General features: G+C 46.4%; 1 protein-coding gene across 2 annotated transcripts in view; it reads right to left on the minus strand.

The window, feature by feature from the left end:
- Positions 1–19,418, minus strand: part of ALK (ALK receptor tyrosine kinase) — a 946,570-nt gene that overhangs the window by 154,926 nt on the left and 772,226 nt on the right. For both annotated transcript variants that reach the window (XM_075339043.1, XM_075339042.1), the window contains exon 8: positions 18,532–18,635. In XM_075339043.1, coding sequence (XP_075195158.1) covers positions 18,532–18,635 — 104 coding nt within the window. The remainder of the gene's footprint in view (positions 1–18,531; positions 18,636–19,418) is intronic.

Genomic DNA, 19,418 nt, shown 5'->3' on the forward strand with positions numbered 1-19,418 from the left:
TCCGGCCTACAGCTCGAGCCACCACTGAGCAGCAGCGGCCGGACCCGAGCAGTGGGGGTGAGCGTAGTGTGCCGACACCCTCCTCCCCGCCCGCGACATAAGCTCTAGACCAGACGCCTCTCCTGTATACAGGCTCCAGACCAGACCCCTCTCCTGTATACAGGCTCTAGACCAGACCCCTCCCCTGTATACAGGCTCCAGACCAGACCCCTCCCCTGTATACAGGCTCTAGACTAGACCCCTCCCCTGTATACAGGCTCTAGACCTGACCCCTCCCCTGTATACAGGCTCTAGACCATACCCCTCCCCTGTATACAGGCTCCAGACCAGACCCCTCCCCTGTATACAGGCTCTAGACCAGACCCCTCTCCTGTATACAGGCTCTAGACGAGACCCCTCTCCTGTATACAGGCTCTAGACAAGACCACTCTCCTGTATACAGGCTCTAGACCAGACCCCTCTCCTGTATACAGACTCCAGACCAGACTCCTCCCCTGTATACAGGCTCCAGACCAGACCCCTCCCCTGTATACAGGCTCTAGACCAGACCCCTTTCCTGTATACAGGCTCCAGACCAGACCCCTCCCCTGTATACAGGCTCTAGACCAGACCCCTCCCCTGTATACAGGCTCTAGACCTGACCCCTCCCCTGTATACAGGCTCTAGACCAGACCCCTCTCCTGTATACAGGCTCTAGACAAGACCACTCTCCTGTATACAGGCTCTAGACCAGACCCCTCTCCTGTATACAGACTCCAGACCAGACCCCTCCCCTGTATACAGGCTCTAGACCAGACCCCTCCCCTGTATACAGGCTCCAGACCAGACCCCTCTCCTGTATACAGACTCCAGACCAGACCCCTCCCCTGTATACAGGCTCTAGACCAGACCCCTCTCCTGTATACAGACTCCAGACCAGACCCCTCCCCTGTATACAGGCTCTAGACCAGACCCCTCTCCTGTATACAGACTCCAGACCAGACCCCTCCCCTGTATACAAGCTCTAGACCAGACCCCTCTCCTGTATACAGGCTCTAGACCAGACCCCTCTCCTGTATACAGGCTCTAGACAAGACCACTCTCCTGTATACAGGCTCTAGACAAGACCAGACTCCTCCCATGTATACAGACTCCAGACCAGACTCCTCCCATGTATACAGACTCCAGACCAGACCCCTCCGCTGTATACAGGCTCTAGACCAGACCCCTCCCCTGTATACAGGCTCTAGACCAGACCCCTCCCCTGTATACAGGCTCCAGACCAGACCCCTCTCCTGTATACAGACTCCAGACCAGACCCCTCCCCTGTATACAGGCTCTAGACCAGACCCCTCTCCTGTATACAGACTCCAGACCAGACCCCTCCCCTGTATACAGGCTCTAGACCAGACCCCTCCCCTGTATACAGGCTCTAGACCAGACCCCTCCCCTGTATACAGGCTCCAGACCAGACCCCTCTCCTGTATACAGACTCCAGACCAGACCCCTCTCCTGTATACAGGCTCTAGACCAGACCCCTCTCCTGTATACGGACTCCAGACCAGACCCCTCCCCTGTATACAGGCTCTAGACCAGACCCCTCTCCTGTATACAGGCTCTAGACCAGACCCCTCTCCTGTATACAGGCTCTAGACCAGACCCCTCTCCTGTATACAGACTCCAGACCAGACTCCTCCCATGTATACAGACTCCAGACCAGACCCCTCCGCTACTTTTATACATATATATATATATATATATATATATATATATATAAAATAATAATAATAATAATAATAATTTTATTCATTTATATAGCGCTATTAATTCCATAGCACTTTACATACATTGGCAACACTGTCCCCATTGGGGCTCACAATCTATAGTCCCTAACTGTATGTCTTTGGAGTGTGGGAGGAAACCGGAGACCCCGGAGGAAACCCACGCAAACACGGGGAGAACATACAAGCTCCTTGCAGATGGTGTCCTTGGTGGGATTAGAACCCAGGACCTCAGCGCTGCAAGACTGCAGTGCTAACCACTGAGCCACCATAAGACTGCAGTGCTAACCACTGAGCCACCACAAGACTGCAGTGCTAACCACTGAGCCACCACAAGACTGCAGTGCTAACCACTGAGCCACCACAAGACTGAAGTGCTAACCACTGAGCCACCGTGCCACCCATGTATATATATATATATATATATATATATATATATATATATATATATATATAAAAAGACAATAGGGAGGAGTGAGTATAACTGAGTACCTGGAGCACACAGATAATTGTCACCTTTTTCCGGGAGTTTCCCCACACGTCCCAGAGATTACAGTGCACATTTCAGGTCATACATTTTTGTTGCATTTCTTCATGAGGTTGTTATAAAGTTTTTCATTGCAAAAAAAAAATATGTAAAAAGTTGCAGTAAAAACTGTGCATGTGAACATGTCCTTAGCTGTTGTGCTCTATACAGGAGTCACAAAGTAATGAGATAATCAGGAAACAACATGGAGGCAGCAGAAGCCGCGGACGAGCGCCAGCGATCGCTTCACATCGACTTATCATAATGAATGGTGAGGAGCAGCATATACGGGGTTAACCTCATCATCACATATACAGAGCGGGGAGATTTATCATAGAGGAAATAGAAGCATCAGATCATTCATATTCACAAACTGTTTGTTTGTTCCTTTTTGCTTAATGGACGGCTGTAATACTGTGCTCAGCGAATGATCTCCTGATTAGATGCCGAGAAGATAAATAAAAGAACAAACGCGTCGGGTCCTCTCCCAGCACCCCGCCATTTGTCATCGTCTCCGCTCCCCACACCGGGGGCGCACTTATTAATTGTAACAGAACGGCTGATCTGCTGGTAAATACACAAGACACTTAAGACTCCTCTGACGGATCAGATCTGCCGGATGGATCCATCTTCTCGTAACTCCGCACATAGATCATTCATTACAAGCTCGAAAGAGTCATCCTGATTATTAACCACCCGGAGACTGGAGACAAGTGATCACGAGACGCCGCCTTACCGGAAAGCCCAGGAACCGAGAGAGAAGATACATTGTAACGACATAAGATGCTATCATTGTACCTATACAAATATGTATTATAGCAGTTATATTCTTGTACATAGGGGGCAGTATTATAGTAGTTATATTCTTGTACATAGAGGCAGTATTATAGTAGTTATATTATTGTACATAGGGGCAGTATTATAGTAGTTATATTCTTGTAAATAGGGGCAGTATTATAGTAGTTATATTCTTGTACATAGGAGCAGTATTATAGTAGTTATATTCTTGTACATAGGGGCAGTATTATAGTACTTATATTCTTGTACATAGGGGCAGTATTATAGTAGTTATATTCTTTTACATAGGGGCAGTATTATAGTAGATATATTCTAGTACATAGGGGCAGTATTATAGCAGTTATATTCTTTTACATAGGGGCAGTATTATAGTAGTTATATTCTTGTACATAGGGGCAGTATTATAGTAGTTATATTCTTTTACATAGGGGCAGTATTATAGTAGATATATTCTTGTACATAGGGGCAGTATTATAGTAGTTATATTCTTGTACATAGGGGCAGTATTATAGTGGTTATATTCTTTTACATAGGGGCAGTATTATAGCAGTTATATTCTTTTATACAGGGGCAGTATTATAGCAGTTATATTCTTTTACACAGGGGCAGTATAGTTGTAGAGGACATTATCACACGATTGCACTGACAGTCTATATCTGATAATATTCGTTTGTCATTTCCCGATCTCTGAGAACAGAATTTTGCTTTACCAGTGAGATTCGTTGTGTCTGTATCCTATCGTTCATGTTCTGGGCGCAGTACATGGATGCCGCCTGCATGTGGCGCTCTGGTTATTACATACACTGGGAGGATCAGTTTCGCTCATCTTAAAATAACAGATTAAAAGATTGAATTCAAATGACTATCATGAAAAATGTATTTTATGATTGTGCCAGGATGATTATACACAGTCAATTATTTACTGTTCTGTAATTGGCGCAGCATTGAGACGTTATTATTGTTCATAATGAACGGATGAAAGGATCATTAAATTAACAATTCACCTACACGGAGCTAGGACAAAGAAAGAAAAACAGGAAATTATAATATTTTCTTAGTGACATCACTGAAAACACCTCCTATCCATCACCAGAGATCAGCGGTGACATCACTGAGAACATCTCCTATCCATCACCAGAGATCAGCAGTGACATCACTGAGAACACCTCCTATCCATCACCAGAGATCAGCAGTGACATCACTGAGAACACCTCCTATCCATCACCAGAGATCAGTGGTGACATCACTGAGAACACCTCCTATCCATCACCAAAGATCAGCAGTGACATCACTGAGAACACCTCCTATCCATCACCAAAGATCAGCAGTGACATCACTGAGAACACCTCCTATCCATCACCAAAGATCAGCAGTGACATCACTGAGAACACCTCCTATCCATCACCAGAGATCAGCAGTGACATCACTGAGAACACCTCCTATCCATCACCAGAGATCAGCAGTGACATCACTGAGAACACCACCTATCCATCACCAGAGATCAGCGGTGACATCACTGAGGACACCTCCTATCCATCACCAGAGATCAGCGGTGACATCACTGAGAACACCGCCTATCCGTCACCAGAGATCAGCAGTGACATCACTGAGAACACCTCCTATCCATCACCAGAGATCAGCAGTGACATCACTGAGAACACCTCCTATCCATCACCAGAGATCAGGAGTGACATCACTGAGAATGCCGCCTATCCATCACCAGAGATCAGGAGTGACATCACTGAGAACACTGCCTATCCATCACCAGAGATCAGCAGTGACATCACTGAGAACACCTCCTATCCATCAGCAGAGATCAGCAGTGACATCACTGAGAACACCTCCTATCCATCACCAGAGATCAGCAGTGACATCACTGAGAACACCTCCTATCCATCACCAGAGATCAGCAGTGACATCACTGAAAACACCTCCTATCCATCACCAAAGATCAGCAGTGACATCACTGAGAACACCTCCTATCCATCACCAGAGATCAGCGGTGACATCACTGAGAACACCTCCTATCCATCACCAGAGATCAGCGGTGACATCACTGAGAACACCTCCTATCCATCACCAGAGATCAGCGGTGACATCACTGAGAACACCACCTATCCATCACCAGAGATCAGCAGTGACATCACTGAGAACACCACCTATCCATCACCAGAGATCAGCAGTGACATCACTGAGAACACCTACTATCCATCACCAGAGATCAGCGGTGACATCACTGAGAACACCTCCTATCCATCACCAGAGATCAGCAGTGACATCACTGAGAACACCTCCTATCCATCACCAGAGATCAGCAGTGACATCACTGAGAACACCTCCTATCCATCACCAGAGATCAGCAGTGACATCACTGAGAACACCGCCCATCCATCACCAGAGATCAGCGGTGACATCACTGAGAACACCGCCTATCCATCACCAGAGATCAGCGGTGACATCACTGAGAACACCGCCTATCCATCACCAGAGATCAACGGTGACATCACTGAGAACACCTCCTATCCATCACCAGAGATCAGCGGTGACATCACTGAGAACACATCCTATCCATCACCAGAGATCAGCAGTGACATCACTGAGAACACCTCCTATCCATCACCAGAGATCAGCGGTGACATCACTGAGAACACCTCCTATCCATCACCAGAGATCAGCAGTGACATCACTGAGAACACCTCCTATCCATCACCAGAGATCAGCGGTGACATCACTGAGAACACCTCCTATCCATCACCAGAGATCAGCAGTGACATCACTGAGAACACCGCCTATCCATCACCAGAGATCAGCAGTGACATCACTGAGAACACCGCCTATCCATCACCAGAGATCAGCGGTGACATCACTGAGAACACCTCCTATCAATCACCAGAGATCAGCGGTGACATCACTGAGAACACCTCCTATCCATCACCAGAGATCAGCAGTGACATCACTGAGAACACCGCCTATCCATCACCAGAGATCAGCGGTGACATCACTGAGAACACCTCCTATCCATCACTAGAGATCAGCGGTGACATCACTGAGAACACCGCCTATCCTTCACCAGAGATCAGCAGTGACATCACTGAGAACACCTCCTATCCATCACCAGAGATCAGCGGTGACATCACTGAGAACACCTCCTATCCATCACCAGAGATCAGCGGTGACATCACTGAGAACACCGCCTATCCATCACCAGAGATCAGCGGTGACATCACTGAGAACACCTCCTATCCATCACCAGAGATCAGCGGTGACATCACTGAGAACACCGCCTATCCATCACCAGAGATCAGCGGTGACATCACTGAGAACACCTCCTATCCATCACCAGAGATCAGCGGTGACATCACTGAGAACACCTCCTATCCATCACCAGAGATCAGCGGTGACATCACTGAGAACACCTCCTATCCATCACTAGAGATCAGCGGTGACATCACTGAGAACACCGCCTATCCTTCACCAGAGATCAGCAGTGACATCACTGAGAACACCTACTATCCATCACCAGAGATCAGCGGTGACATCACTGAGAACACCGCCTATCCATCACCAGAGATCAGCGGTGACATCACTGAGAACACCTCCTATCCATCACCAGAGATCAGCAGTGACATCACTGAGAACACCTCCTATCCATCACCAGAGATCAGCGGTGACATCACTGAGAACACCTCCTATCCATCACCAGAGATCAGCGGTGACATCACTGAGAACACCGCCTATCCATCACCAGAGATCAGCAGTGACATCACTGAGAACACCTCCTATCCATCACCAGAGATCAGCAGTGACATCACTGAGAACACCTCCTATCCATCACCAGAGATCAGCGGTGATATCACTGAGAACACCACCTATCCATCACCAGAGATCAGCAGTGACATCACTGAGAACACTGCCTATCCATCACCAGAGATAGGCAGTGACATCACTGAGAACACCACCTATCCATCACCAGAGATCAGCGGTGACAACACTGAGAACACCACCTATCCATCACCAGACATCAGCGGTGACATCACTGAGAACACCTCCTATCCATCACCAGAGATCAGCGGTGACATCACTGAGAACACCACCTATCCATCACCAGAGATCAGCGGTGACATCACTGAGAACACCTCCTATCCATCACCAGAGATCACCGGTGACATCACTGAGAACACCTCCTATCCATCACCAGAGATCAGCAGTGACATCACTGAGAACACCTCCTGTCCATCACCAGAGATCAGCGGTGACATCACTGAGAACACCTCCTATCCATCACCAGAGATCAGCTGTGACATCACTGAGAACACCGCCTATCCATCACCAGAGATCAGCAGTGACATCACTGAGAACACCGCCTATCCATCACCAGAGATCAGCGGTGACATCACTGAGAACACCTCCTATCCATCACCAGAGATCAGCGGTGACATCACTCAGAACACCTCCTATCCATCACCAGAGATCAGCGGTGACATCACTGAGAACACCTCCTATCCATCACTAGAGATCAGCGGTGACATCACTGAGAACACCTATCCATCACCAGAGATCAGCGGTGACATCACTGAGAACACCTCCTATCCATCACCAGAGATCAGCAGTGACATCACTGAGAACACCTCCTATCCATCACCAGAGATCAGCAGTGACATCACTGAGAACACCGCCTATCCATCACCAGAGATCAGCGGTGACATCACTGAGAACACCTCCTATCTATCACCAGAGATCAGCGGTGACATCACTGAGAACACCCCCTATCCATCACCAGAGATCAGCGGTGACATCACTGAGAACACCTCCTATCCATCACCAGAGATCAGCGGTGACATCACTGAGAACACCGCCTATCCATCACCAGAGATCAGCGGTGACATCACTGAGAACACCTCCTATCCATCACCAGAGATCAGCGGTGACATCACTGAGAACACCGCCTATCCATCACCAGAGATCAGCAGTGACATCACTGAGAACACCTCCTATCCATCACCAGAGATCAGCGGTGACATCACTGAGAACACCTCCTATCCATCACCAGAGATCAGCGGTGACATCACTGAGAACACCTCCTATCCATCACCAGAGATCAGCGGTGACATCACTGAGAACACCTCCTATCCATCACCAGAGATCAGCGGTGACATCACTGAGAACACCTCCTATCCATCACCAGAGATCAGCGGTGACATCACTGAGAACACCACCTATCCATCACCAGAGATCAGCAGTGACATCACTGAGAACACCGCCTATCCATCACCAGAGATCAGCAGTGACATCACTGAGAACACCACCTATCCATCACCAGAGATCAGCAGTGACATCACTGAGAACACAGCCTATCCTTCACCAGAGATCAGCAGTGACATCACTGAGAACACCGCCTATCCATCACCAGAGATCAGCGGTGACATCACTGAGAACACCCCCTATCCATCACCAGAGATCAGCAGTGACATCACTGAGAACATCTCCTATCCATCACCAGAGATCAGCGGTGACATCACTGAGAACACCCCCTATCCATCACCAGAGATCAGCAGTGACATCACTGAGAACACCTCCTATCCATCACCAGAGATCAGCGGTGACATCACTGAGAACACCGCCTATCCATCACCAGAGATCAGCGGTGACATCACTGAGAACACCTCCTATCCATCACCAGAGATCAGCGGTGACATCACTGAGAACACCTCCTATCCATTACCAGAGATCAGCGGTGACATCACTGAGAACACCACCTATCCATCACCAGAGATCAGCGGTGACATCACTGAGAACATCTCCTATCCATCACCAGAGATCAGCAGTGACATCACTGAGAACACCTCCTATCCATCACCAGAGATCAGCGGTGACATCACTGAGAACACCTCCTATCCATCACCAGAGATCAGCGGTGACATCACTGAGAACACCGCCTATCCATCACCAGAGATCAGCGGTGACATCACTGAGAACACCTCCTATCCATCACCAGAGATCAGCGGTGACATCACTGAGAACACCTCCTATCCATCACCAGAGATCAGCAGTGACATCACTGAGAACACCTCCTATCCATCACCAGAGATCAGCGGTGACATCACTGAGAACACCACCTATCCATCACCAGAGATCAGCGGTGACATCACTGAGAACACCTCCTATCCATCACCAGAGATCACCGGTGACATCACTGAGAACACCTCCTATCCATCACCAGAGATCAGCAGTGACATCACTGAGAACACCTCCTGTCCATCACCAGAGATCAGCGGTGACATCACTGAGAACACCTCCTATCCATCACCAGAGATCAGCTGTGACATCACTGAGAACACCGCCTATCCATCACCAGAGATCAGCAGTGACATCACTGAGAACACCGCCTATCCATCACCAGAGATCAGCGGTGACATCACTGAGAACACCTCCTATCCATCACCAGAGATCAGCGGTGACATCACTCAGAACACCTCCTATCCATCACCAGAGATCAGCGGTGACATCACTGAGAACACCTCCTATCCATCACTAGAGATCAGCGGTGACATCACTGAGAACACCTATCCATCACCAGAGATCAGCGGTGACATCACTGAGAACACCTCCTATCCATCACCAGAGATCAGCAGTGACATCACTGAGAACACCTCCTATCCATCACCAGAGATCAGCAGTGACATCACTGAGAACACCGCCTATCCATCACCAGAGATCAGCGGTGACATCACTGAGAACACCTCCTATCTATCACCAGAGATCAGCGGTGACATCACTGAGAACACCCCCTATCCATCACCAGAGATCAGCGGTGACATCACTGAGAACACCTCCTATCCATCACCAGAGATCAGCGGTGACATCACTGAGAACACCGCCTATCCATCACCAGAGATCAGCGGTGACATCACTGAGAACACCTCCTATCCATCACCAGAGATCAGCGGTGACATCACTGAGAACACCGCCTATCCATCACCAGAGATCAGCAGTGACATCACTGAGAACACCTCCTATCCATCACCAGAGATCAGCGGTGACATCACTGAGAACACCTCCTATCCATCACCAGAGATCAGCGGTGACATCACTGAGAACACCTCCTATCCATCACCAGAGATCAGCGGTGACATCACTGAGAACACCTCCTATCCATCACCAGAGATCAGCGGTGACATCACTGAGAACACCTCCTATCCATCACCAGAGATCAGCGGTGACATCACTGAGAACACCACCTATCCATCACCAGAGATCAGCAGTGACATCACTGAGAACACCGCCTATCCATCACCAGAGATCAGCAGTGACATCACTGAGAACACCACCTATCCATCACCAGAGATCAGCAGTGACATCACTGAGAACACAGCCTATCGTTCACCAGAGATCAGCAGTGACATCACTGAGAACACCGCCTATCCATCACCAGAGATCAGCGGTGACATCACTGAGAACACCCCCTATCCATCACCAGAGATCAGCAGTGACATCACTGAGAACATCTCCTATCCATCACCAGAGATCAGCGGTGACATCACTGAGAACACCCCCTATCCATCACCAGAGATCAGCAGTGACATCACTGAGAACACCTCCTATCCATCACCAGAGATCAGCAGTGACATCACTGAGAACACCTCCTATCCATCACCAGAGATCAGCAGTGACATCACTGAGAACACCTCCTATCCATCACCAGAGATCAGCAGTGACATCACTGAGAACACCTCCTATCCATCACCAGAGATCAGCGGTGACATCCCTTGTAGATTGCGGCAGTTTTCCGGTGCACAGTGTGTGTAGATATGATCCACTTCCCGCCATCATTAATGACTGGTTACATGTCACACTCTCGCGCTGCCGCTTGCTCTTCTGCTCTTCTCTTCTGTATTGCTCGAGTTCTTTACAATTACACATGGATGGACGCTCAGATTGGGGATAATTATCACTCACTTATAGCTGCACAATTACCCGGCCGGAGCTGCAGACAATCACACCCGGGGCACATTGACCCATTGTGTGCTGCAAGATCACAAAATATCTCCATCGTGAAAACCCAAACACTGAAGTGGCAAGAAGTATATTCAGGACTGCAAGTAAGTGTACTGATTAACTGTGTTATCAATATCGGGGGGCAATTAATTGTCCCAAGGGGCCACATGAGAGACCGGCTGACACTTGCAGCAGAGTCTGAGCCGAGTTTTATTAGCATATCGCATCCGATTCTCTCGTATCCACTCGTCTGACCCAGGCTTAATGGTGCTATTGACATGAATTTCTCACCAGATGTTGGTAACAACCCATCCAGTCCACACAAGAAAATGAATTAAACCATAGATGACCATAAATTACGTTATGTGTAATAATGAGAAATTACCCAGGGAAAAAGTATTGAACACATGAAGAAAGAGATGTGCAAAAAGCCAAGAAAACTTATGGCCCCAGCTGAAATCTATAATTAATTAGAAAGAAATCCTGCCACTTAGTGAAAAATAATATCAGCTGCTTCATCTGATGGCCTATAAAATGAGTCTCATTACCAAACACAAGAAACATCTCATGATGGGTAAAACCAGTGAGCTGTCTCAAGACCTCCACAAACTTATTGCTACAAAATATACTGATGGCATTGGTTACAGAAGAATTTCTAAACTACTGAAGGCGCCAGTGTCTGTTGGGGCCATAATCCAGGAGTGGAAAGAACATCATTTCACCATAAACCGGCCATGGCCAGGTGCTCTACGTAAGATTTCAAATAGAGGAGTGAAAAGAATTACCATAAGAGTTGTCCAAGAGCAAAGGACCTACATAGAGAGCTACAGAAAGACCTGGAATCAGCAGAGACAATTGCTTCACAGAAAACAATAAGTAATGTGCTCCCCCTTCATGGCCTGTATGCACGCTCCTGTATGCACGCTCCTGTATGCATGCTCCTGTATGCACGCCCCTGTATGCACGCCCCTGTATGCACGCCCCTGTATGCACGCCCCTGTATGCACGCTCCTGTATGCACGCTCCTGTATGCACGCTCCTGTATGCACGCTCCTGTATGCACGCTCACCACACAGGATTCCATTGCTGAACAAAAACAAAGACAAAGTGGGTGTAAAGTTTACTCAACAACATTTAGACAAGTCTGTGAAATACTTGGAGAATATGGTTTGGTCAGATGAGACCAAAACTGAACTCTTTGGAGGCCATAATACACACCATGTTTGGAGGCCAAAAGGCAAATCACCATAAAAAACCAACAACAGTGAAGTGTGGAGGTGGGAACATCATGGTGTGCGGCTGTTTTTCAGCAGACGGCACTGGCAAACTTCATATAATTGAAGGAAGGATGAATGGGCGAATGTACAGAGACATTCCTGATAAAAATCTGCTGCATCTACCAGGAGGATGAAGATGAAACGAGGGAGGACATTTCATAACACAATGATCCCAAACACACGGCCAAGAAAGAAAATAAATCTGCTAGAATGGCCGAGCCGATCACCAGAGCTGAATCCAATAGAAAATGTCTGGAAGGAACAAAAGCTCCGAGATCATAGAAGGAGCCGGGACCTGCAGGATGTGAGGAGTGTGTGCGGAAGAATGGGCCAAACTCCACCTGAGCAATGCAGGCGACTAGTGTCTCCATACAGGAGGGGTCTGGAAGCTTCAGCACCAACAAAAGTATTAAATAAGTTTCAGTAATGTGCTCAATACTTATTCCCTGTGTCATTTCTCATTATTGCACATTACTTAATTACTGGACATCTATGGTTTGATCTCTTTGCCTGTGTGGATTGGATGGGTTGTTACTGACATCTGGTAAGAAATTCATGTCAACAGCAGCTTTAGAAATATATTTACTTAAAAAAATTGGTGATATGTTCAATACTTATTTGACCGCTGTATACAGTGCTGGTCAAAAGTATTGGCACCCCTGCAATTCTGTCAGAGAATACTCAGTTTTTTTTTACCAAATTCTTTGGTATTATTATCTTTATTTATTTTGCTTGCAATGAAAAAACACAAAAGAGAATGAAACAAAAATCAAATCATTGATCATTTCACACAAAACTCCAAAAATGGGCCAGAGAAAAGTATTGGCACCCTTAGCCTAAAGGCTACTTTACATGCTGCGATATCGGTCCCGATATCGCTAGCGTGGGTACCCGCCCCCATCTGTTGTGCGACACAGGCAAATCGCTGCCCGTGCCGCACAACATCGCGCAGACCCGTCACACATACTTACCTGCCCGGCGACGTCGCTGTTACCGGCGAACCGCCTCCTTTCTAAGGGGGCGGTCCATGCGGCGTCACAGCGACGTCACTGAGCGGCCGCCCAATTGAAGCGGAGGGGCGGAGATGAGTGGCCGGAACATCCCGCCCACCTTCTTCCTTCCTCATAGCGGCCGAGAGGCAGGTAAGGAGAGGTTCCTCGTTCCTGCAGTGTCACACGCAGCGATGTGTGCTGCCGCAGGAGCGACGAACTACATCGTTACTGCTGCAGTAACGATAATCGAGAATGGACCCCCATGTCACCGATGAGCGATTTTGCACGTTTTTGCAACGATGCAAAATCGCTCATCGGTGTTACACACAGCAACATCGCTAATGCGACCGGATGTGCGTCACAAATTCCGTGACCCCAACGACTCCGCATTAGCAATGTCGCAGTGTGTAAAGCCCCCTTAATACTTGGTTGCACAACCTTTAGCCAAAATAACTGCGCACAACCGCTTCCGGTAACCATCAATGAGTTTCTTACAATGCCCTGCTGGAATTTTAGACCATTCTTCTTTGGCAAACTGCTCCAGGTCCCTGAGATGTGAAGGGGCCTTCTCCAAACTGCCATTGTGAGATCTCTCCACAGGTCTTCTATGGGGTTCAGGTCTGGACTCATTGCTGGCCACTTTAGTAGTCTCCAGTGCTTTCTATCAAACCATTTCTAGTGCTTTTTGAAGTGTGTTTTGGGTCATTGTCCTGCTGGAAGACCCATGACCTCTGAGGGAGACCCGGCTTTCTCACACTGGGCCCCACATTATGCTGCAAAATTTGTCGGTAACTCTTCAGACTTCATAATGCCATACACATGGTCAAGCAGTCCAGTGCCAGAGGCAGCAAAGCAACCCCAAAACATCAGGGAACCTCCGTCATGTTTGACTGTAGGGACCGTGTTCTTTTCTTTGAATGCCTCTTTTTTTTCCCCTGTAAAACTCTATGTTGATGGCTTTTGCAAAAAAGCTCTACTTTTGTCTCATCTGACCAGACAACATTCTTCCAAAATGTTTTAGGCTTTCTCAGGTAAGTTTTGGCAAACTCCAGCCTGGCTTTTTTATGTCTCGGGGTAAGAAGTGGGGTCTTCCTGGGTATCCTACCACACAGACCCTTTGCATTCAGACGCTGACGGATAGTACGGGTGGACACTGTTGTACCCTCGGACTGCAGGGCAGCTTGAACTTGTTTGGATGTTAGTCGAGGTTCTTTATCCACCATCCGCACAATCTTGCGTTGAAATCTCTCGTCAGTTTTTCTTTTCCTTCCACATCTAGGGAGGTTACCACAGTGCCATGGGCTTTACACTTCTTGATGACACTGCGCACCGTAGACACAGGAACATTCAGGTCTTTGGAGATGGACTTGTAGCCTGGAGATTGCTCATGTTCCTCACAATTTGGATTCTCAAGTCCTCAGACAGTTCTTTGGTCTCTTTCTTTTCTCCATACTCAATGTGGTGCACACAAGGACACAGGACAGAGGCTGAGGCAACTTTACTCCATGTCACCTGCTGCAAGTGTGATTTAGTTATTCCAACACCTGTTAGGTGCCACAGGTAAGTTACAGGCGCTGTTATTACACAAATTACAGAAGCAGCACAGGATTATTCACACAGTGCCAATACTTTTGTCCACCCCCTTTTTAGGTTTGGTGTGGAATTATATCCAATTTGGCTTTATGACAATTTTTTTTTTTCATTGAAGACAAATTAAATGAAGATGCCAAATACCAAAGAATTTGTGATTGCAATCATTTTCAGGAAGAAACTGAGTATTATCTGACAGAATTGCAGGGGTGCCAATACTTTTGGCCAGCACTGTATAAGTGATTAGAAGTCACCACATTCGCCTTTGCTACATCTCCTCGCACGCACTGCCCCCGTCGCCTGCGGGTTAGAAAGCGGTTTTCAGATGCTTTTAATTTTAGCTGTAATTAAATAGAACTTAATGTTGATGCAATTTGCGTCTGAAGGAAACGCTGGTTTTCTTCTGGTGACATTCACTGCACGGAGGATCCATCCCTGCGAGACGCTGTTAACCCCTTCCACGCCAGGAGGACGGAGAGCAGCTGCAGGAGGTATACCTGTAACGCCTCGGACCATGTATACATGACGTATGGCGTCGTTCAGGCTTATATCTGGCGTCTTGAGGGGTCAGACACATTAGACTTTCGGCGGCTGAACCCGTCATACGATCATTAAATGTGCAGAAAATGGGAGGAAAGGAAAAAAAAACATCAGACACGGTGAATTTCAACACGCTCCATCCTTTATTTCCCGGCAGCATCTTATTCCTCTCTCTCCAAAGAAAACTCATGCACCTCCAGCGTCCTGTATATATTAAAGGTCTGAAGCCACATCTCAGTCTGCAAACTCAACTGTCTCCTGAAATACTCAGTGCTGCAGGGGGACTCTGCACCGACTCTCCCCACTCCCATCTTCATAGCAGCTCTGTCCACTCTACATCATCATGGGAGGAAAAGTCACTCTCCATCTCAAGATTACCAAACTCCTTGCCTGAAATACTCTGTGCTGCTGTGATCCTGCTCCTTACAGTAGATGAGTACTCACATAATCAGCACACTCCTCTCCTGAAATACTCTGTGCTGCTTGGATCCTGCTCCTTACAGTAGGTGATTACTCACATAATCAGCGCACTCCTCTCCTGAAATACTCTGTGCTGCTGGGATCCTGCTCCTTACAGTAGGTGATTACTCATATAATCAGCACACTCCTCTCCTGAAATACTCTGTGCTGCTGGGGTCCTGCTCCTTACAGTAGGTGATTACTCACATAATCAGCACACTGCTCTCCTGAAATACTCTGTGCTGCTGGGGTCCTGCTCCTTACAGTAGATGATTACTCACATAATCAGCACACTCCTCTCCTGAAATACTTTGTGCTGCTGGGATCCTGCACCTTACAGTAGGTGATTACTCACATAATCAGCACACTCCTCTCCTGAAATACTCTGTGCTGCTGAGATCCTGCTCCTTACAGTAGTAGATAATTACTCACATAATCAGCACACTCCTCTCCTGAAATACTCTGTGCTGCTGGGATCCTACTCCTTACAGTAGGTGATTACTCACATAATCAGCACACTCCTCTCCTGAAATACTCTGTGCTGCTGGGATCCTGCTCCTTACAGTAGGTGATTACTCACATAATCAGCACACTCCTCTCCTGAAATACTCTGTGCTGCTGGGATCCTGCTCCTTACAGTAGGTGATTACTCACATAATCAGCACACTCCTCTCCTGAAATACTCTGTGCTGCTGGGATCCTGCTCCTTACAGTAGGTGATTACTCACATAGTCAGCGCACTCCTCTCCTAAAATACTCTGTGCTGCTGATTTTAGGGGGCTCTCTAACCTCAAACACCCCGGTGACGGTGCAGCTCGGAGCCGGTGTTGTTGTTTTGTTCCCTGTTGATACAATGTATCATTTGCATTCAGTGATGATGAGAATCCACAAGTCTCGGCGTCAGATCTTCTCATCATTATTGTCTCTCTCATTGTCTCCTTGATCGCCCGTCCGCACCGGATTTGATCACGCGGATTATATCCAATTTCAATTATCTGCGCAGTTATCTCCAGAGGCCGGAAACGAAAAAAATATCACTCGCGAAGAACAGCTACAAAACCGAAAGAATAGGATCACAGCAGCACAAGAAAAGCACGGCGCAGCCCTCGGGGATCCGGGAGCGTTCAGCGCCAGGAGGGGACACCGCGGCGCAGGACTGACACAATTACATGTCAGCCGGGGGTGAGAGCTCACACGAGGAGCGGGACCTCACATCCTACAGGGTCTACAACAAGCAAAGCCCCTGCGGGAGAGTGCAGTTATTAAAGATTTCTGTAATGTAAAATCTTGTTACGGAGGTTTTTTACACAAATAGTTCTACCGTATATATCATATCCATAGCGGATACCGCAGGATATCTCCGGAACATATTGTCAATAAACGTGTACTGGAAACTCCACATAGTTCAGCCATGATGGAAATAGGGGCAGTATTATAGCAGTTATATTCTTGTATATAGAGGCAGTATTATAGTAGTTATATTCTTGTACATAGGGGGGCAGTATTATAGTAGTTATATTCTTGTACATAGGGGCAGTATTATAGTAGTTATATTCTTGTACATAGGGGTAGTATTATAGTAGTTATATTCTTGTACATAGGGGCAGTATTATAGCAGTTATATTCTTGTACATAGGGAGCAGTATTATAGTAGTTATATTCTTGTACATAGGGGCAGTATTATAGTAGTTATATTCCTGTACATAGGGCCAGTATTATAGTAGTTATATTCTTGCACATAGGGGCAGTATTATAGTAGTTATTTTCTTGTACATAGGGGGCAGTATTATAGTAGTTATATTCTTGTACATAGGAGCAGTATTATAGTAGTTATATTCTTGTACATAGGGGCAGTATTATAGTAGTTATATTCTTGTACATAGGGGCAGTATTATAGTAGATATTTTCTTGTACATAGGGGCAGTATTATAGTAGTTATATTCTTGTACATAGGGGCAGTATTATAGTAGTTATATTCTTGTACATAGGGGCAGTATTATAGTAGTTATATTCTTGTACATAGGGGCAGTATTATAGTAGTTATATTCTTGTACATAGGGGCAGTATTATAGTAGTTATATTCTTGCACATAGGAGCAGTATTATAGGAGTTATATTCTTGTACATAGGGGGCAGTATTATAGTAGTTATATTCTTGTACATAGAGGGCAGTATTATAGTAGTTATATTCTTGTACATAGGGGCAGTATTATAGTAGTTATATTCTTGTACATAGGGGCAGTATTATAGTAGTTATATTCTTGTATATAGGAGCAGTATTATAGTAGTTATATTCTTGTACATAGGAGCAGTATTATAGTAGTTATATTCTTGTACATAGGAGCAGTATTATAGTAGCTATATTCTTGTACATAGGGAGCAGTATTATAGTAGTTATATTCTTGTATATAGGGGCAGTATTATAGTAGTTATATTCTTGTACATAGGAGGCAGTATTATAGTAGTTATATTCTTGTATATAGGAGCAGTATTATAGTAGTTATATTCTTGTACATAGGGGCAGTATTATTGTAGTTATATTCTTGTGTATCGGGAGATATGTTCTTACAATGAAATCCACTTTTCGGTACTGACCTCGCAGGTGGAGTTCTTCATAGGTGATGGGTACAGGACATTGGTGATTGCGGAGCTTTGTGAGGCTTTGGATTCCTTTGTATTAAGAATCAGCACTGAGTCATCTGTAGAAGTAAGAAGAAATCTTATATTAATAGAACTTACAATTGTGTCCAGTCAGATATTGAACAAATTTCTTCTTGTAATACATTTGCTGGCAGCGCACGGTGCAGAATATAAGCATTGAATCTTGTAGTTTGCGTTCAGGAAGGAGAAGTCACTATGTCCATGTAGTTTTGATGTGCTTTTTATGCCAGGAGGTGTATATAGGGTGCATGAATATAATGTAAAAATATCATCATCAAATCTACATTTCTTGGCCCAAAAAATGCAAAAATAAACGTTTTGACACCATTTCAGTGCAGTTTTCTGCCAGGAGGTGTAAATTTGGTGCTGAAATGTCAGCACCAAATTTGTACCTCCTGGCAAAAAAAAAAAAAAAAGGTGTTTTTTTTTTTTTGCATTTTTAAATCATATTCATGCACCCAATCTACACCTCCTGGCAAAAAATCTGCATGAAACCCACATGTGGTATTATGGGGTAGTGATGTGATATTTTTTTGCCAGGAGGTGTAGAATGGGTGCAGAAGAATGGTGTAAAAATTTCAACACTAAATCTGCATCACTTGGCAACCCCAGCTTCCCCCCCCCCCTGCGATTTTCTGCCAAGAGATGCAGGTGAGTTCACTAGGTTTAATGAGGTCACCTGAGGTCACCTGAGGTCAGGTTACCTGCGGTCACAGGTGGAGGACTCCAGCTGTGACCGAAAATAACCTGAGCGACGTCACTGCTGATTGCTGCAGCTCATTCATTCTCTGCCTGAAACTCACAGTGGGCAGTCATGGTCT

This window comes from Anomaloglossus baeobatrachus, chromosome 3 (genome assembly GCF_048569485.1).
Source record: "Anomaloglossus baeobatrachus isolate aAnoBae1 chromosome 3, aAnoBae1.hap1, whole genome shotgun sequence".
Classification (NCBI taxonomy): Eukaryota; Metazoa; Chordata; class Amphibia; order Anura; family Aromobatidae; genus Anomaloglossus; species Anomaloglossus baeobatrachus.